Source organism: Salvia hispanica, chromosome 3 (assembly GCF_029641045.1).
Source record: "Salvia hispanica isolate PSC_SH4W2 chromosome 3, Shi_PSC_v1, whole genome shotgun sequence".
NCBI lineage: Eukaryota > Viridiplantae > Streptophyta > Magnoliopsida > Lamiales > Lamiaceae > Salvia > Salvia hispanica.
The window spans coordinates 53,753,593-53,774,907 of NC_142694.1; the positions used below are offsets into that span (position 1 = coordinate 53,753,593).

At 35.6% G+C, this 21,315-nt stretch overlaps 2 protein-coding genes across 3 annotated transcripts; both read right to left on the reverse strand.

Moving 5' to 3' along the window:
• Positions 1 to 6,505: 6,505 nt before the first annotated feature.
• LOC125212290 (cellulose synthase-like protein D2) lies at positions 6,506 to 12,432 on the reverse strand. Its single transcript, XM_048112410.2, has 4 exons — positions 12,202 to 12,432; positions 10,121 to 11,046; positions 8,731 to 9,538; positions 6,506 to 8,468 (listed from the first exon to the last, which is right to left on the reverse strand). Exons 2-4 carry the CDS (start codon positions 11,005 to 11,007, stop codon positions 6,717 to 6,719), a joined length of 3,447 nt encoding a protein of 1,148 aa, XP_047968367.1. The 5' UTR covers positions 11,008 to 11,046; positions 12,202 to 12,432; the 3' UTR covers positions 6,506 to 6,716.
• A 2,250-nt stretch (positions 12,433 to 14,682) lies between these two features.
• Positions 14,683 to 20,425, reverse strand: LOC125212662 (cellulose synthase-like protein D2). Of its 2 annotated transcripts, none has more exons than XM_048112892.2 (4): positions 20,150 to 20,425; positions 18,158 to 19,084; positions 16,907 to 17,714; positions 14,683 to 16,614 (listed from the first exon to the last, which is right to left on the reverse strand). In XM_048112892.2, exons 2-4 carry the CDS (start codon positions 19,042 to 19,044, stop codon positions 14,863 to 14,865), a joined length of 3,447 nt encoding a protein of 1,148 aa, XP_047968849.1. In that variant the 5' UTR covers positions 19,045 to 19,084; positions 20,150 to 20,425; the 3' UTR covers positions 14,683 to 14,862. The 2 variants fall into 2 exon arrangements, with proteins under 2 accessions (XP_047968849.1, XP_047968848.1); XM_048112891.2 differs by lacking the exon at positions 20,150 to 20,425 and adding an exon at positions 19,438 to 20,104.
• Between the last annotated feature and the right edge of the window lie 890 nt (positions 20,426 to 21,315).

A 21,315-nucleotide genomic window follows, 5' to 3' on the forward strand; every position in this document is an offset into this window, starting at 1 on the left:
GGATTGAATTACTAAATTCAAGATTTACATCTAAGGTTGGATGTCATCATTTTCTTCATATTTTTCATTACGCCTCTTTATTTGATGACACTCAATTTCTATAGATATCATTCAAATGGGAAATCTTTTACTAGTATATTGAGTTAATTACAACGATTCCTTTAAAAAAAAATTCTAATAAGCATTTTATAAACGTTTATGGGTTGAAAATAAAGGTGAAGAATTTACTGTTGTACATGTGAGTATGGTATTGTATGTAGCTGCTTAATAAGAGAGATGACTTTCATTCTAAATAAATAATAGTATTAGGTGTATATTTCTTGATTTAGAGATTTTGATAAGAAATAAATGACGGAGGCAGCCAAAGTATATCTACTTTGCTGTCAGCAAAAGCATTTTAGTTTGTCATATATGCTACATTACTCTGCCACCTACTGTGTATAAAGCATCTTAATTACTTCGCATGCATTCATAATCTGCCAAATATTTCTCAACTAACCGATTTTATAATATAATTATTAGTACAATTTACAAGCCACACACGTCTATATATGTTCACACGCATGTGTGTGAGATATATATTTATTACTCCTAATAATTTCACATTATACAATAAATAATTACACTATACATTTTTTTTTCTTACAGTTCACATACCCAAATTAGTACTATACTACTAGTGTCTATGATAAATTTCTCTTCATAAGATGTGTCTCATTTTGAATATCTTTTTACTAATGTAGTAATACTTTAACTAATTTTTTCTTTAAGTATCTCTTTACTGATGATTAAAATCTTCGCCTTTTACTACTGATATTATTTAATGGATGTATGGAGTGTAAAATTTTGTATTGGATTTGTATATGCTAAATGGTATCAGTACCCAAAAATGTTGTATGCATAGTATGAAACATACGCATACTCGGACAGAATTAGTGTGCAAGAATTTAATCAAATGTTGAAATTGTAACCAAGCATAATAGCATTCGAATATGTTAAGAATAATTTAGAATTTAGAGCTCACTCATGTTTATATATTCATGCGTTGTCATAGGATATGAGTTAGAATATAATTTAAATTAAAATATTTTTAATTTTTTAGCTATTTCCTGAATTAATTGGAGTAATTATGTCTCTTTGCTAGTATCCTAAAACGCGGGTAAGAAAAAACGACTATGTTTTCACGCCACATTTCTTGACTATTTATGAGTCATAAATAATGTAGTTATATTTGGTAAGATCAACAACAACTTTTTGAACCCTAATAAATACTTTTAATTTGCAAGTATTACTTGTATTTGGATATTATTGATATATTGATATAAGACCATTAAATTTTGAAGTGTGCTTTCTTTGTTCCTAAACTGTTTTTGGATCTTGTTGATATTATTATAACCAACTTACTCCATATACTTGTACATGGATGAATGTTCGGTTGCTTAAGATTCACTTATTCCAATATTAGTCGAGATAAGGTAAAAACTCATAAGTCAAAATTAATACTACGTGACATTTTCATGAGATTAACAAACCCTATCTACCTAGCTAAGCGAATAACATTCTTAAAATTGATCTTTATCTAATCCATCAATCTTATTTAATGGGTCTCATTCTGTATAAATATCTTTTACCTCAAGGCTCAAGCTCTTGTATTCGGTCCTATAAGAGCTCCAATTTCTTGAAATAGAGTTGCACCATAGTATTTTCTATCCACCTTCAATGACCAATCTTTCACTTTAAGTCTCCCTCCGTCTCATGTTACTTGAGTCATTTCATTTTTGCACTCGTTTTGGAAAAATGTGTTAGATATCATTGCCAAAATAGCTCGGTCACTGCCAGCAATGCAACAGTGTCAAGTCTTGAAGAGCATTGTGTGAATCCTGTGTTCAGCGCACGAGAGAAAGTTGTTGATAACTCCACACGAGCTGAGCTCGTGACTGTACCCAAGATCACAGCTAAGGTGGAGGACCACTCTTGTACTTGAAGAGACGTGGTGATCAAAGATAAAGAAGAAGGATGTTTTGCAGAGTTAGTTTTGTTTAGTGTTATTATTATGGTTTATCTTGTACTTAATGAAGATTAGTTAATGGTTCTAGATTGTTCCAACGATGGATATATGTATGAGCTCTTGGAGCATTTTGGTCATTGAATGAAAAACAACAAATTCTACACTCAAGCTATTTTTAGTATTCTCTGCATTAACTTTCTTCTTCATGGATCCTACTGTATGTTTTCAAAATGATACTAATAAATAGTAGAACTAGTTATAGCGGAGAAAGTGTAAAGTAAGAAAGAGAATTCTCTCTATTACTTTGCTATCTCTTCAATTTAACTATTTATCATAATTCTTCACTTTAACTATTAATTATAATTCAAAAATATATTATACAGTCCTTTTATTGAGTTATCACGATTGAAGAAAGACAAAATGCAGATTGAAATGTCATGAAGATGAATTAGTACGAGTCGGGGACATTTCACATAAATGAAACTAGAGTTACGTGCTCCATACGATAATGTGGAGTCCAAATTGTCAAACCTTTTGATTTGCCTATTCACGAAAATTCGCATAACATTATTTAATGTGTCAAATTATGTTAGACAAATTAAGATTTGGATTCAAATAAACTCGTTTAATAATATATTTTTAATTTTATTGAAATTGAATTGTAATTTTGTTTGGATCTTGACCTATTTTATGAATTTTAACTCACTAAATACGTCTCTATACAATACTATTCATTTTACGGAATGAAAACAATAAACTATAGCTAGCCTAAAGATATTAATTATAATATTCATCTCTTTCATCGAACTATAGACTTTCCAAATAGTATTGGTCACTCCCTCAAAACTTGGGTAATGATGTTGGGTGTATTTAGCACTTTTCATCCCACTTTTCCTTATCTATTGCTTTTTTTCTCACTTAAAAAAAGCTAGCTAATTGTCATGTTTTTTGTTATCATGATTGTCATTGTTTCTTTATTGTTTTATGAATAAGTAATTATTCCATGACTTCACTTTATATTATACACCCAAAAGATAGTCCATATAATATGCATATTTCTGAATTTGTGGATTAAATTCTTGCATTGATTCTGGTGGGGCAGTTGAATGATTATTGTAAAAGCAACGTGGATGCATTTGTTAATTAAACGTTCTTTATGGAGTATATCATTTCCCAATTATTATAAATATGAAGAATTTTTATTTTCTCTTCTAGGTGATGCTGCAAGCAAAATACTGAGGCAATAAATCAGATTTATTAGCAATTATACATATTTACACAAGGTGGTCACAATTCACAACAACCAATTCCAAGTAATTAAATTAGTTAAAGGTTTACTTTTCTTCAATAACTGTATCAAATTGAATATATTGAAGTCAATTTCAGAAAGGGTAGTGATAAATTAACAAAATTGGGTAGTTAATGTAAACGTACAAATAAATGTCAATAAATTTATAGAATGGAAATTAATTATTTTGGGTAGCTCAGAATTCTTTATCAAGCAGTTGAATTATAATTGATAAAGAGAATCATACTTTTCTCATTTCTCAATCTCAATTATTATAATTTAATCAGTGTCGGTGGATTATGATCGGATCTTCTTATCATTTGGCAAAAAAGTAGTGAAGAATGCCGCCTTTGAATGATGCTATTAAATTGACAAATAGTAGTGTTAATTATATTCATAAATTTTGATATTATGATTTTCTTGGGAAGCAAAGATATATGCTAAGCCTTCATCATTGCACAACTTTGTCGTGAACAAAAAATTAGAGTAACTTTCACATGAATAAATCATACTATGATACTACTAATATTCGTCTTTAAAATATAATTAGAATTGATTTTTTTAGGTAATTCGATTAGATGTTACAGTTAGGGATGTCAATCTATTCCGAATCCCGCAGTTCGGCTAGCCCGGTAAAATCATAGGGTTAAGGCTAGAAAATCGTAACCTAAATGCAGAATAGGGCTACACGGGCTAACCCGTTCGGATCGGCAGGTTATGCGGGCTGGCCCGAGTGGGTTGTGGGTTTGCCCATGGGTTGAGCATTTAAAATAAAAATATAATTAAAATTTTGTGTTATATACTTATATAAAGTATATATGATAATTACAATATTAAAAGCAGCATTGATATGATGTATATGGTAATTATGTCTTCTCTCTCAAATTGAAACTTATGGTTATATGGAATATAGATGTTATTATTTTATACTTATATTAAACGTTGCATTACGTCTTTTCCATCTAAGAGAATGATCCGGTTGAAGCTTCAAAAATTATTGATTAGAAGAATGTCATTCAACTCCATAGAGTTTATTTTTTGACATAGTACTATCTATCCTATACTATCTTTTTTACCTACTTAAAATTTATGTTTTGGGTATACAATTAAGAATGTCATTCAACTACTTTGAAATGCATGATTTACATTCAATTGTAGTCATATCCACATGTGCTAATAATTAGTGATATGTATGTATTTTGTTTCAATTTTTAATTGCTATTAATTTCTTTCTCTTGATCACTTTCATAATACTTTTCTATTTGCTACAATTTTTTTTTATAAGTTAGAATATTGAATTGGATAGAAAGTACTCTCTCCGTCCCTGATTAAGAGTCACACTTGCATTTCTGCACTCGTTTTGTAAAAATGATAATAAATAGTTAAAGTGAAAAAAATGATAAAGTAAGAGAGAGAATAATGTAAAGAAGACTCTTCTCTACCTTATTCTCTATCTTATTTTACTCCCTCCGTTCCATAGTAATGGAGGCAGAACTTTTCGGCACGGTGATTAAGAAGTTAGGTGAGTTAAGTAAAGAGAGAATAAAGTGGAAAATGAAAAAGGTAGAGAAATGAAGATAAAAAAGTAAGAGAGAGTAAAGTAGGTGTGGAAAAATGTGTTGCCTTTTACTAAAAAGGGAAATGACTCTATTACTATGGAATATACGGAAATGGAAAAACGCCCCTATTACTATGGAACGGAGGGAGTACTATTTATCGACTTTAACTATTTATTATTATTTTTACAAAACGAGTGCAGAAATGCAAGTGTGACTCTTAATCGGGGACGAAGGGAGTAACACATAAGATCACTTTTAACCCAAGTAGCCCTGGGTTAGCTCGAAACCCGAAGATTTAGAGTTATGGCCGAAAATTTTTAACCCGAAAAATTCACAACTCGAATAACTCGCACCCAAATAGCCCGACAACCCGAGTGGATTGGCCTAAACCCGAGCGGGTTAATCCAATTTACATTCCTAGTCACAGTTAGTTGCGACAATTTACCTCGTGTGATGCATCTCATCAAATAAAGCCAAGAAAAGATAATCCAATCAATTAAATTACCCCAATCAATTTGATTGTCGAATCTATAATTGATTAATAAAATCATCAATTTTGGCCCTTTTGTCAATAAAATAAAAGGGTGGGGAAGATGGAAAGGGGAATGGCAGCTGTAATCGACGCTGATGGGGGACTACTCTTTTCCTGACTTTTTTGAAATTATATTTTGTCAAGTCTATTAATAGCTTATACATTTAACAAATTGACTTATTAAAGATTTAGAATGAAGACCACTTATTTGTTTGATACTAGGGGTGTGAAATTGTGAATGCATTTATTAATAGTTTAGCATTCTTTTTTTTCAACTTGGACGTAGATAGAGGGCCCACAACTAAATTCTTCTAATGTTTTCGAATGTAATTTTGAAGTTATTTCATGTTTTTGTCTATTCTTTCACATCCACAGCTGGCTAATAATTATGAATACTTATTTGTTTTCTCTGATGTGAGATAACCAAAGTTTAGGATAAAATATGAAAGTTACTCTAAGGAGAGGTTTGGGTGAACTTATTTATGAATTACTATAATTAGTAAATCAAGAGTATATAAAATATAATTAAGAGTAATATCTTAAGAATATATGAATTACAAAAATATTTGGATAATCGAGCTAGTAAGTTAAAGAAAGCTATAAGCATAACCATAAAGGAACTTTTTAAAAGAGTTATATCATCTCAAACAAAACTATCTCTTTATGAACAAAGAAAATATATAAAACTAAAACTAACATTCAAATAACTTTTTCAGTTTATATTTATTCACATTTCTTAAAACTCATAAAAATGAATCTTATATTCGTAACTTACACATTCATTCTTATATTCGTAACTAATAAATTCATTCAAAGAATGATCACTTTTCTAGAATTAATTCTACTATGACATAGACAAACAAATTTCTACAATAATTAGTCAAATGAATACCGGTTGAAAGTTTGAAACCACAATTAAACAGATATTCAAATTCAATTATATCTCGCAAGCACATGTACATTCATAGAGAAGGAACTTGAAATTTTTATTTTTAATACGAACGTCATATTTTAAGCACTTGCATTAGCATGCCTGCTCAAAACTCTAACCAGATCTCGAAATACAGCCATTTGAAAATCTCCTTTTGTCAGCAAGAAAATAAAATGAAGAGTGCAGATGATGAATACAGCAAGCAGCTATACTCTTAAATTTTCCATGACAAAGAATATCTGTCATCTCATCTTGTCTTTATCCTCTATAACATTTAATTTAACCATAGCAAAAATTAATAAACAAAAAGAAGTTGCAGCATTGATCTAACTAATATGGAGTACTTAAAAAGGATAAATCCCCAACATATATCTATGCAAATTAACATGTCTGGAAGATCATGGAAACTGGAACGAACCTCCGATTCCAGTAGCGCCCTCCGGGGGAGAGATGGCGACCCAGAGAAGGGAGATGGTGATGGCAATGAGGCCCGACCACACAAACACGATGGTGGGGGTCCTTCCTCGTCTCCCCATCAGTCCCTTAGCGAATGGATAGAGATGAGCCAACACCCAGAAACTGAAGAACACGCCTCCGAGCAAACGGCTCCACTGCGGTATGTTGCTGTATATAGTCCGGCTGAAACCAACAGCAATGGCGATCAAGTTGGTCATCATGATGGTGATAGGTGGGATCATCAGCGAGCTCCATTTCAGGATGTACAGATCTGCAAATTCATCATCATTGTCGTCGCCTCCAGATTTCGATGTCAGAGTAAACGAGATCTCGATCCCCGCAATCACCTTCAGTAGACCCTGGAGCACGGCTGCAAGATGAGCACTCGTGCCTCCGATCAGCCAGAATTGCTCATTACGCCACCACTCTTCTAAGTTGATGCCCGACCATTTTATCTCAAGCACGGCCAATGCGCAAAGAGTCAAGGTGATGACGAGGAGGTACGTGAGGAAGGTCACGTCTAGACTCTGGACAATGAATTGACCGGAGAAGAGTGATAGTGCCGGAAGGAAGCAGTACACGATCAGGAACAAAGAGGTGAAAGGATAGATACCCACATTCAGGTAAGCAATTCTTTGTAGAATCTTCATTTTTGGACTAGCCAGTAAGGCATTGTTACGTGAAAAGAAGATCTCGACTGACCCGGTGGCCCAACGGAGGACTTGATGAAGTCTGTCAGTGAGATTGATAGGAGCAGTGCCACGGAAAGCATCCCTCTTAGTGACGCAATATACAGATTTCCACCCACGATTGTGCATCCTATATCCTGTCACCACGTCTTCAGTCACTGACCCATAAATCCATCCAACACGGTTACCCCACTCAGTTTTGTCTTCATACCAACACGAGATCACGCTAATGGCTTCAGCAACAGTTGATGCATCAAGGAGTTCCCTAGGAATGGTAAGAGCACCAGGTGGTCGTCCGTTCTTTACAGCAGGATGATCAGCAAGTGGTCTCCCTTGGAATTCGGCCACTGGGATGGAATCGATCAGGAAGTTTGAGTTACCAAATCTTTTAGAGAAAAGAGAAGGATTCATTTCATCATCATCATCATCTCCCATCCTAAGAGCTCTGTGTTCCTCTGGTGCAGTTTTGATAGTTGCAGTAATCTTCCGTTTACCAAAACAACAGCTGCCACAACCGGAGTGTTCTTTGGATCGGGGAGGATCAAAGCCATAAAGTGCAGTTCGACGGAAGAGGCATCCAGTTCCAACATAAACTGGACCCTGCAGCCCATCTAGAGCACGCATGTTAACGTCAAAGAACACAGTATTATGATTTGCATAGCGATCAGACGGATCTATTCCTTCAAACCTTTGAGGAAATTGAGCATAACAAATACGGTCTCCACCACGATCCATCATGAAACACATGCCTTCTCTTATTGCCTGTGAGTTGTAGATGTAGTGATCACAGTCAAGATTCAAAATGAACGGCCCATTAGACATGATGGCCGAAGCTCGAACGAGAGCATTCATGGCCCCGGCTTTCTTATTGTGATCATATCCAGGACGCTTTTCACGAGAAACATAGACAAGCAGGGGTAGCCGAATGTCAACTTCTGTAAAATCAAGTGGGCTACTATCAACAGTTCCATTTAGTGGATCATCACTTGGGGGTTTCAACATTACCTGCGGTTTACGTAGTTGCAAAAGTGTCAATGAATCAACAATACAAAGAAGTTAAGAGGGATGAACTAACTACTCTTCATCAGTGAAAAGCAATTTATACAAGTAGGTAAAGTGCAGTTTCAATTTCAAAGAGGTTCTACTTAAAAGTAGGAAAACCATGTTATGCTGAAAACCATGTTGCAATCTTGAAGGACTTATAAATATATACCAAATTATCCACATCATTTGAGTAGAAAAATTAACAAATATAAAGAGCATATACCTGTATTATTCCTGCATGGTCACCCCTAGAGTGTTCCGGACCAGAAACCACCCAAGTTCCTGGCCAGTGAGTCCCATCTGCCATCCAAGTTGCTTTAGAGACCTTTAAAGGTTCAAATATTTCATCCGCAGCAGTCTGTCTCCGAAGCTTCATGGCCTTGATTTCTTCTCTAGCATTATATGCATCAGAGCGACGCCGAATCGAATCAGGAAGACCATTGATCCGAACCTTGAATTCATCGTACTCACGCTTAAGCCTTCTGCGATCCTTTACGAAATCAGAGCGCACTTTATTCTTAAATGGGTCTTTTTTCAGGCCGAAATAAGAGTCCGGATTTCTTGGTTCAATATCATGTTTTCGACAGAATGGCACCCACAAGTTAGCAAAACTTGCAGCTTCTGCCATGGCCTCAAATGTCAAGAGGGCACCTCCATCATCTGAAACATAACAGGAGAGCTTCTCGACTGGGTAATCAGCAGCAAGAATAGACAGAATAGTGTTTGCCGTAACAAGTGGAGGTTCTTTTTCTGGATCAGCAGTAGAAACAAATATATCTATTCCCGGTAGATCAGATTTTCCAGTTGGATTGGCAGGGCTTGGTGTTTCAAACTTCTCTTTCAACACGTTGAGATCAGTAGCACGATTAACAGGGCAGAGCTTTGGAAGTTGATCGAGTAACCAGGAGAAGGCAAACCAAATCTCACAGATGATAGACATCAACCACAGCCATCTTGCATCCTCGTTAGGATGGCTGATCCTCCATTGCAAAAATAGACCAAGAATAACCATACGGATAAAAATTAACAGCCTGGAGGAAGAAGAAATGAAGAGAGATGCTTGTCAGCTTTTATACCATATCCATTCAAATTTATACAGATGGGTTATACCAGTCAAAAAAATAATAACGAGAACAAATGAGAAGGCAAATAAAAATGTTCATCAATAATACTACTGAAAAAATGGAACTTAAACTCTTCATCAGCCATCAAGACCTTACAGGAATATGTTAAAAAATCATTTATTACAGCTAGAGGATTTCTTGTATAGGTTTCAAGTTAGTCTCATAACAACATTGTAAATGCACAACCCCACCAAATCGATGACTGATAGCCTAGAGGGACACCACAAATGTGCTCAATGACGCCCTATGTAGATTTTAGGAATACATCTGGCTTATGAACAATGACAGACATCATAAACTATTCAAGAAGTATGCTAAGCTAAAAATGTGAAACTTGAATTTCTACATTATCATCTAGCATACCTTACGTTTCCTTAGTCAAAATACTTGATCAATGAATTCAATATAGAAATTGTACAAAAATACACAATGAAAATCTGAAAATGCTCTCAAGCAAAATACAAAAACAAAATTAGCCAACTTATTTACCGATAAGGACTGAGTACTGCAGCTGGTATCTTCAGTTTACGGGTTAGAGGTCTCCATGGCTTGTTCAAAAGTTCTGGAGGCTCACCTGTTTCATCATTTTTATCTTCACTGAATCCTCCATCTTTTGGCCATATGGCATTACCATATCCATAGGTACCCTTAGTCTCAAACAGCCATCTATTGTGATCAAAATCCACCCCTGTTTGGCTCCTCATCAAGCCAGACTGGCTCCGCACTATTGCTGACCTGTTGGCTGATTTCATCAACGACAACCTCCTTTCCATTTTTGACATTCCAGAATTTGATGGAAGAGGCAATGGCTGACCAGGCTCAGCTGACTCATCGGGCAATTCTGTATTCTTATATGGCTCCTTACAACCAGGACAGATGCTTCCACCAGCCTTGACAGAATCAATAAAGCAATCCCTGCAGATCTTGAAATCACATTCACATGGAAGAATATCTTCACCCCTCTCGTCACTAATAACGTTTCCATCGCAGCCCTGTATAGCACAGGACGAACCTTTTGCCCCAGCCATCTGAGGATGGTTTGCTTCAGATTCAATCACCTTGTCCATCAGGTGGGCACGGGTAACACTGTTGTATCCTCCGGTGAACAAAGAGCTAGAAACATATTGCTCCTCGACCCTCTGTGAAATCGGGGGTTCCCCCCTAATGGCCAAAGAATCCATTGGTTGATTATCAGGTGTTGGTGGTATCTGCACTGTGTAATCTGCAAACTCAGGACCACTTATCTCACTATCGAGACTATCCCTTGACAAGTTCACATATCTGCCCGACGATGTTCTTCTTGTGAAGGTTACACTGGGAGGAATCGGGCCCCTCCCTGGCTGCGAATCAGATGGCCTGAAGGATCTTCCTGCCATTACCAATCTATGCAATAACAATTATCTACTCACCAAAACCTGAAGCATATCAAAGAGCCAAACATCAAATATGTTTAACTAAGTTACGAAAAACAGACATTACATATTTTGCTAACAGTCCAATTAGTCAAAATTCTTTTTATGACCATCTTTTTTAAGTGAAACCCACCATTTACATATGACCGTTTTAAACCCAAAACATCAATATTCACTTCATTAATGTATTTATAGACTTCAAATTTTGTCAGCAACCTCAATTATTTAGAACAAAAAATGTGTAATAGTACAACACTAACTAGATATATTACTAGATTAATTAAAAGTATTAGAATTTGCTAAATCTTCCTATAATAACATGTAAAATTATTAATGTATCAATCAAAAGTATTACTACTAGAATTTTGCAGACTGCACTATTATCTAAGAATCTAAATACTCTACTAAACTGATTAATCTTATTACGAAGATAATCAAGCTAGGTTAAAACCAGAATTCAGTGTATCAGTACTTACATGGAATATGTTAGAAACATTGCAACCAAAACTACAAAATCATTACTGACTCCAACCGGATGGAACGACGAGAATGCTCGTCATATTTCAAGTGCAAACACTACTTGAACTAGAGAATTTGCAGACAAGCTATTTAAAGAAGAAATCCAATGAATTTTGAGCTGCAGATTGCACAGGGTGTAAACTATTTATTTACAATCAAAATCAAAATCCAGCATTTCTTTCTTCAGGAAAAGTAAAAAGCAGCTGCTCTTTTGGATAAATTAAAACTTGCCGATAAAAGAATGCCATCAAATAGTTGGGGAAAGTCTAGATAATTTCAACCACAAAAAAAAAGAAAAAGTTACAGTACTTATTTTCTGTAAAGAATAGATATAAGAGATCAGTTCATGTGCAGCTAAAGATCTCAATCTTCAAAACACAAAACACCTCAAGTCGAAAGAAGATGAGCAGATCAAGAAGAAAACGTGTTGAAAACCAAACCAAAACTCGATTTCATGAAAAAAACAGTATAATAGAAACCTAACAGACTCAAACGGCAGTGACAGAATCCATATATAAATTTGGATCGTTTTATACACTAATCCAACAGAATGACACTTATTCTGGACAATGAGCAAAAATTAAGATAGTAGCACGTCACAAACAGATGAGATCTGAATATTCAAGCCAAAAACTATACCTGTGAGAAATTAAAAACTTAAAATGGAAATAATCTAGCTCATCGAGAGTGATTTTGCGGTGCTGGCTTATAAAATTGAAAAATGAAGAAGCAAAGTAGGTTGTATATTCAGTTGTTCGATTGTGTTGATGAATGTGAAAAATGGCGGAATATGGTGGTGGGGCGAAGAATTGAAGTTTATCTAATCCTTTTTGCCGTTTTGAGCGCTTGAGTTTTGAAATTGAACAAGGAGATGTTGAAAGAGATGTGACGGACAGTGAGGCGAAGATTGGGGTTAATGGGGCCGCCTTCGAACAAGGTCTGGATCCTCTGCTACTACTCCGTATCTCTTACTCTGCACCTGCCTTTTCTCACCTTACACCTGTCATTCGTCTACACGTTTTCACTCTTTGTTTATCCAACTTAATTATGTTTTTTATTTTTGATTCAATTCTCAATTTTTATTATTGGGTTAAGCTTATTTGCATTATTGAAGACTTTAAAGCCTCCGAGTTATTCAAGCTTAGGTTTAACTTATGAGAAACACTTCAATAATTCTACTTTTTCAAAGGTGGTCTAATGTTTTACTTAAATTCGTCATTTTATTTTACCAGGTTAAATTATTTAAAGAAATTACAAGGAAAGAATAATGACAGAATATTCCGAATAATATTATGTCGTGCTTCATTACACAAAAAATTCTACTACCTTATTATAAATATGTCATGTTTCATTCGCGTCTATGGAATTAATTAAATTTTTTTAAAGATATTCATGGAACCGATTTTAGCTGAAAAAGTGAATGTCATGAATGTTATTAGGAATAAAGTGAACATAGTGATGGAAAAGTAATCATATTAGAGATTGGCATTACGGAAAATTATGATAGATTTGGTATACAAAATTAATTATATCCTAATGGAAAATGAAATGTAATAATGTTTTAGAATAGAAAATGAGGCATCATCAAAGGTGGGAAAGGGAAAGCATCATTATGCATATATATAGATAAATTAAGTAGATTGTGTGCTCGAGTTTTACATTATTTCATAAATATATTCATAATTTATAGCATTATTTATAATAAATTCTCAACTTTTGAGATGTTTTGAAAATATTATTAACTTACAAATTTAATAAATAGAATGATGAGTCATCTAACAAAATACTATATGTACTACTACTATTTGAATTTTATATATAGATTTTTTCTCCATTAGGAATCGAACTAAGTATAGTTTATGTCCAAAACATTGGTGTTTTGTAATAGAGAATAACAAATACTACTATATTTTATTATATGTATTTCTGTTGTCTTCATAATTAAATTTTGTTTTACATATCTCTAAGTTTGATGTAATATACTTAGAAGATTGTTTTCTACACTTTTAAATTATCTTTTTGGTCGATTTTAGGTAAACAATCTTCAATTTTTTTCTTCAGATTTGACATTTTTGCATACAAAGACTCATTAGTCATTACAAACTTTTCACCCATTTCATTTGTTTGAAATTATAACTTGAGATATCTCTGCAAACTGTCCGATATCATGTTATAAAGTTTGTCAGAAGTTTGGAATTGTTTTGAAAGCTAAGAAAATAGAGGGGAGGAGCCGAGGAGATGGCTTTATCATAATTATTCTTTTCAATAATGATATTGAAGTCACCAAGTGTAACATCCCGAATTCTCAATCGATATTGTCACCACCTAAATATCTTATTAATGTAATTATCAGGAATGGATTCTTTGTCCTCTTGGTAATTTAAAATACATCAAAATCCACAGACTTCTAATAGTACTACGTACTAAGAACCGTAAATGTAAAACATATAAAGTTAAACTATATATATAGTTCACTCAAAATAAAATAAAGCAAGGACTCCTTCAATTTCAACTCAAAGGATTTGCGTCTAGGAGTAATAAAGATTGACATGCAATAATTACTCTGAAAATTACAATTAGTGACTAAAATAGATTAGAATACTCTTCAAGAACTGAGGGACAATTTCGTGCTAAAAACGTACTCCATTTAAAAAGTGTTGAAATATTTTTAATGTATTAAACCGCAGAAGTATAAATGGCAAAATAATTAAATTTACAGTCCTCTCCTTTTTACAAAGAAATATTCATTTACAAAGAACAACCACTTCTATTCACTATAGTTGTTACTTCTGTACTCAAAATTATTTCTTAATTTTATAATGACCTCTTTTCTCTGAATTAGGAGTATAAATAGAGCTCACGCAGATTTCTATAACTTTTATAAGGCCACTAGAGTCAACGATTACCGGTTGAAACCACGATGAAATGGATATTCAACTATATCTACGCAAGCACATAGATATTCATAAAGAAGGAAATTGAAATTTATTTTAAATAATTTCGATATATTTTATGCAATTGCGTACCTAGACAAAAACCTAACTAGATCTTGAGATAAAAATCAAGTTGACGTTAGATAATCTCCTTTTGTCAGCAATAGAATAAAATGAAGAATGCAGATGAAGAAGAATATAGTATTAAATTTTCCATGACAGAGAATATCTGTCATCTCATCTGGTCTTATCTTCTACACATTTAATATAACAATGCCAAAAATAAACAAATGAAATGAAAGTGTAACATTGATCTAACTAACTTACTCCGAAGGACATATCTATGCCAATGAACATGTCTGGAAGATCATGGAAACTGGAACGAACCTCCGATTCCTGTAGCGCCCTCCGGGGGAGAGATGGCCACCCAGAGAAGGGAGATGGTGATGGCGATGAGACCCGACCACACAAACACGATGGTTGGGGTCCTTCCTCGTCTCCCCATCAGTCCCTTGGCAAATGGATACAGATGAGCCAACACCCAGAAACTGAAGAACACGCCTCCGAGCAAACGGCTCCATTGTGGTATGCTGCTGTATATAGTCCGGCTCACGCCAACAGCAATGGCAATCAAGTTCGTCATCATGATGGTGATAGGTGGGATCATCAGCGAGCTCCATTTCAGGATGTACAGATCCGCGAATTCATCATCATTGTCGTCGCTTCCGGATTTTGATGTCAGAGTAAACGAGATCTCGATCCCAGCAATCACCTTCAGTAGACCCTGGAGCACGGCTGCAAGATGAGCGCTCGTGCCTCCGATCAGCCAGAATTGCTCATTACGCCACCACTCCTCTAAGTTGATGCCCGACCATTTTATCTCAAGCACGGCCAATGCGCAAAGTGTCAAGGTGATGACGAGGAGGTACGTGAGGAAGGTCACGTCTAGACTCTGGACAATGAATTGACCGGAGAAGAGTGATAGTGCCGGAAGGAAGCAGTACACGATCAGGAACAAAGAGGTGAAAGGATAGATACCCACATTCAGGTAAGCAATTCTTTGTAGAATCTTCATTTTTGGACTAGCAAGAATAGCGTTGTTACGGGAAAAGAAGATCTCGACTGACCCAGTGGCCCAACGGAGGACTTGATGAAGTCTGTCTGTGAGATTGATAGGAGCAGTGCCACGGAAAGCATCCCTCTTAGTAACGCAATACACAGATTTCCAGCCTCGATTGTGCATCCTATATCCTGTCACCACGTCTTCAGTCACTGACCCATAAATCCATCCAACACGGTTACCCCACTCAGTTTTGTCTTCATACCAACACGAGATCACGCTAATGGCTTCAGCAACCGTTGATGCATCAAGGAGTTCCCTAGGAATGGTAAGAGCACCAGGTGCTCGTCCATTCTTTACAGCAGGATGATCGGCAAGTGGTCTCCCTTGGAACTCTGCCACTGGGATGGAATCAATCAGGAAGTTTGAGTTACCAAATCTTTTAGAGAATAGAGAAGGATTCATTTCATCATCATCGTCATCTCCCATCCTAAGAGCTCTGTGTTCCTCTGGTGCAGTTTTGATAGTTGCAGTCTTCTTCCGTTTAGCAAAACAACAGCTGCAACAACCAGAGTGTTCTTTTGATCGGGGAGGATCAAAGCCATAAAGTGCAGTCCTACGGAAGAGGCATCCAGTTCCAACATAAACTGGACCCTGCAGCCCATCTAGAGCACGCATGTTAACATCAAAGAACACGGTATTATGATTTGCATAGCGATCAGATGGATCTATTCCCTCAAACCTTTGAGGAAATTGGACATAGCATAGACGGTCTCCACCACGATCCATCATGAAACACATGCCTTCTCTTATTGCCTGTGAGTTATAGATGTAGTGATCGCAGTCAAGATTCAAAATGAATGGGCCATTAGACATGATGGCTGAAGCTCGAACGAGAGCATTCATGGCCCCTGCCTTCTTATTGTGATCATATCCTGGACGCTTTTCTCGAGAAACATAGACAAGGAGGGGTAGCCGAATGTCAACTTCTGTAAAATCAAGTGGGCTACTATCATCAGTACCATTAAGAGGATCATCACTTGGTGGTTTCAACATGACCTGCAATTTTATAGTTACAAAAGTGTTAATGAATCAACAATACAAAGAAGTTAAGAGGGATGAACTAACTACAGTTTCTCAGTGAAAAGCAAGTAACAATAGTTCAAGCCTTCAAAAAAATCCCTAAATAATCCCTACGTAGATACTGCAAATTAAGGCATGGAAAATAGTCAACTGGTTTAGAAACATTTTATGCTAAAACGAAATGGGAACAATCTTGAAGGACTTATACATACATACCAATATCCAAATCATTAGAGTAGAAAATTTAACAAATATAAAGAGCATATACCTGTATTATTCCTGCATGGTCACCTCTAGAGTGTTCCGGACCAGAAACCACCCAAGTTCCCGGCCAGTGAGTCCCATCTGCCATCCAAGTTGCTTTAGAGACCTTTAAAGGTTCTAATATTTCATCCGCAGCAGTCTGTCTCCGAAGCTTTAAGGCCTTGATTTCTTCTCTAGCATTATATGCATCAGAACGACGCCGAATTGAATCAGGAAGACCATTGATCCGAACCTTGAATTCATCGTACTCACGCTTAACCCTTCTGCGATCCTTTACAAAATCAGGGCGCACTTTATTCTTAAATGGGTCTTTTTTCAGTCCGAAATAAGATTCTGGATTTCTTGGTTCAATATCATGTTTTCGACAGAATGGCACCCACAAGTTAGCAAAACTTGCAGCTTCTGCCATGGCCTCAAATGTCAAGAGGGCACCTCCATCATCTGAAACATAACAGGAGAGCTTCTCGACTGGGTAATCAGCAGCAAGAATAGACAGAATAGTGTTTGCCGTAACAAGTGGAGGTTCTTTTTCTGGATCAGCAGTAGAAACAAATATATCTATTCCCGGAAGATCGGATTTTCCAGTTGGATTGGCTGGGCTGGGTGTTTCAAACTTCTCTTTTAACACCTTAAGATCCGTAGCACGATTAACAGGGCAGAGCTTCGGAAGTTGGTCGAGTAACCAGGAGAAGGCAAACCAAATCTCACAGATGATAGACATCAACCACAGCCACCTTGCATCCTCATTAGGATTGCTGATTCTCCATTCCAAAAATAGACCAAGAATAACCATACGGACGAAAATTAATAGTCTGGAGGAAGAAGAAATGAAGAGGGATGCTTGTCAGCTTTTATACAATATCCATTCAAATTTATACAGATGCGTTATTCCCAATCGAAATAATAGAAATAAGAACAAATGAGAAATAGCCAAAAAGGTACTTAAAAGTTCAATACTATCATTTATCACTGCTAGGGGATATGTTGTATAGATTTCAATGTAGTCTCATAACTACATTGTAAATGCACAACCCCACAAACCCACAAAATCTGGCTGTGAACAATAACAGACAACTTAAATTATTCAAGAAGTATCATCAGGTAAGAAATAATTTATTGAATTTCTACATTACGGCTTAATTATTAAAATACCTGATCAGTCAATTCAAGATAGAAAATTGTACGAAAACACACAATGAAAATCAGAAAATCCTATCAAGCAAAATATAATAACAAAATTAGCCAACGATTTTACCTATATGGACTGAGTACTGCAGCTGATATCTTTAGTTTACGGGTTAGAGGTCTCCATGGCTTGTTGAAAAGTTCTGGAGGCTCGCCTGTTTCGTCATTTTGATCTTCAGTTAATCCCCCATCTTTTGGCCATATGGCATTACCATATCCATAGGTACCCTTAGTCTCAAACAACCATCTATTATGATCAAAATCCGTCCCTGCTTGGCTCCTCATTAATCCAGACTGGCTCCGCACTATTGCAGACCTGTTGGTGGATTTCATTAAAGACAATCTCCTTTCCATTTTTGACATTCCAGCATTAGATGGAAGAGGCAATGGCTGACCGGGCTCAGCTGACTCATCGGGCAATTCTGTATTCTTATATGGATCTTTACAACCGGGACAGATGCCTCCACCAGCCTTAACAGAATCAACAAAGCAATCCCTGCATATCTTGAAATCACATTCACATGGAAGAATATCTTCACCCCTCTCATCACTCATAACTTTTCCATCGCAGCCCTGTATAGCACAGGACGAACCTTTTGCCCCAGCCATCTGAGGATGGTTTGCTTCAGATTCTATCACCTTGTCCATCAGGTGGGCACGGGTAACGCTGTTGTATCCTCCGGTGAACAAAGAGCTAGACACATATTGCTCCTCGACCCTTTGTGAAATTGGAGGTTCCCCCCTAATGGTCAAAGAATCCATTGGTTGATTATCAGGTGTTGGCGGTATATGCACAGTGTACTCCGCAAACTCAGCACCACTTATCTCACTATCAAGACTTTCCCTTGACAGATTCACATATCTGCCCGACGATGTTCTTCTTGTAAACTTTACACTGGGAGGAATCGGGCCCCTCCCTGGCTGCGAATCAGAGGGCCTGAAGGATCTTCCTGCCATTACCAATCTATGCAATAACAAAGTATCTACTCACCAGAACCTGAAACATATCAAAGAGCCAAACATCAAATATTTAACTAAGTTATGAAATTATGTATATTCTGCTAACGGTCAGATTACTTTTCACCATTTTTAAAATCAAACATTCTTTCTCCGACCATCTTTTTTAAAGTGAAAAACAACATCCCAAGAACTTTAACAGACCAATACTGAATATAGCTTAGAATAGATCAAAACACTTTCTCTTTCTACAACGTTACTCATTCATTTCTTTCTACAGGAAAAGCAAAAAAAGCAGCTGCTTTTTTGGCCAAATTCAAATCTTTGCCAGTAAAAGAACTAAATAAAATAGTTGTGCAAAGTCGAGATAATCTCAACCACAAAAAAAGTTACCTATTTTCTGCAAAGAACAGATATCAGAGATCACACCATGTGCACCTAATGATCTCAATCTTCAAAACACAAAACACCTCAACTCGAAAGAAGATGTGCAGATGAAGAAGTAAAACGCAAGTAAAGGTGTTGAAAACGTGTGAGCAAGAAGAAGATCGTGTATGTACAACAAGAAAATGGATGGAAATATATCACATCATCTATGCTACTCAGTCTACTTAAAAGAAGCGAAGACCATTTCTGTATATAAAAACAATGAAACGGCCTCCCCCCAAGACGAGTAAGAAATTTTCAAACGCTAGAATTTAATAATGAGACAATTTATACATACGGCACATACACATTCATTATTCATTTCCCCCCCACACACACGGTTTGCAAACAAATTTACAACTGTAACACACTTGCTATATGTGACCCGGTCACTAGTTAGCCCTCTCTCTCTCTCTCTCCAAATTTTCCAAACCAAAGCATACCAAACCAAAGACTCAGTTTCATGATAAAAAACAGTATAATAGAAACCTAACGCATTCAAACGGCACTAAACAGCCGGCTAAATTTCCCACTTGGGCGAAGAAACCCAGATACAAATTTGGATCTTTTTATACACTAATTCAACAGAATGACACTTCATTCTAGACAATGAGCTAAAATTAAGATAGCGGCATCTCACAAACAGACGAGATCTGAGCATTAAAGACAAAAACTATACCTTTGAAAAATTAAAAACTTAAATGGAAATAATCTAGCTAGCTCATGGAGAAAAGTTGATTTTGCGGCGCTAGCTTTTGGAATTGAAACATGAAGAAGCAAAGTAGGTTGTATATTCGGTTGTTCGTTTGTGTTTTTGAATGTGAAACAATGGCTGAAATGGTGGTGGGGCAAAGTGCTTAAGCGAAGAATTGAACTTTTTCTATTCCTTTTAGCCGTTTTTAGTGATTTGAGTTTTGAAATTGAAACAAGAAGGTGTGTGTTGATAGAGATTGGACGGACAGTGAGGCGAAGATTGAGGTTTAGTGGGAATGTCTTCTAACAAGGTCAGGATCCTCTGCTACTACGGCATACCTCTTACCCTACACCTCCCTTTTCTATCCTCACACCTGTCATTCATCTACACGCTTTTATTTCTTGTTTATTCAATTCCATTAAATTCTTTTATTATTAATTCAATTCAGATTTTTAACATTCATTAAATATATTTATTATTGATTCAATTCAGATTTTTTAAACATTTATGTACAGGTACAAATTAATAAAGCGATCACGTTCTTTTATTATTGAGTTAATTTGATTATCGAATAGGAGTACTATATAAAACTCACTACTAATTCAAGCTTAATTTAACTTGTGTTGTGATAAAATTTCAATAAATACTACAGAATATTACTTACTACTCACTATATACGTAGTAATATTTTTACTTAAACTCATCATTTTCTTTTACCAGGTTTAAATTTTTTAAGAATACATATGACTGGAAAGTAGCATTAAAAAACATTTCTTTTCAAGAAATATTTAACGGAGAAGTGAGGAACTAAGGAAAGAATATTGACGGAATATTCTAAATTATATTGCGTCGTGATATCTCAAATTCCATGCTAAACAGGATTTGATATTCTAAAATTCGCAATTTTTAAATTAAGGAGTTTTCGTCTGCTAATGTAAGATATACGTTAATAGAAAGATGGAAATAATTATCCTCAAAGTTTAATTTTGTTTGGTGGATATTTACTTTAATGAAAGGGACCCTCAAAAAATTTAAATTTTTGTCCGACCAAGTTAATTATTGGTTCAATAAAGGTAGCGAAATTGAACAAATTTGAATTTAAAATGAATATTCTACTGTGCAAGTTGTAAGAAAGAATTATTTGAATATTT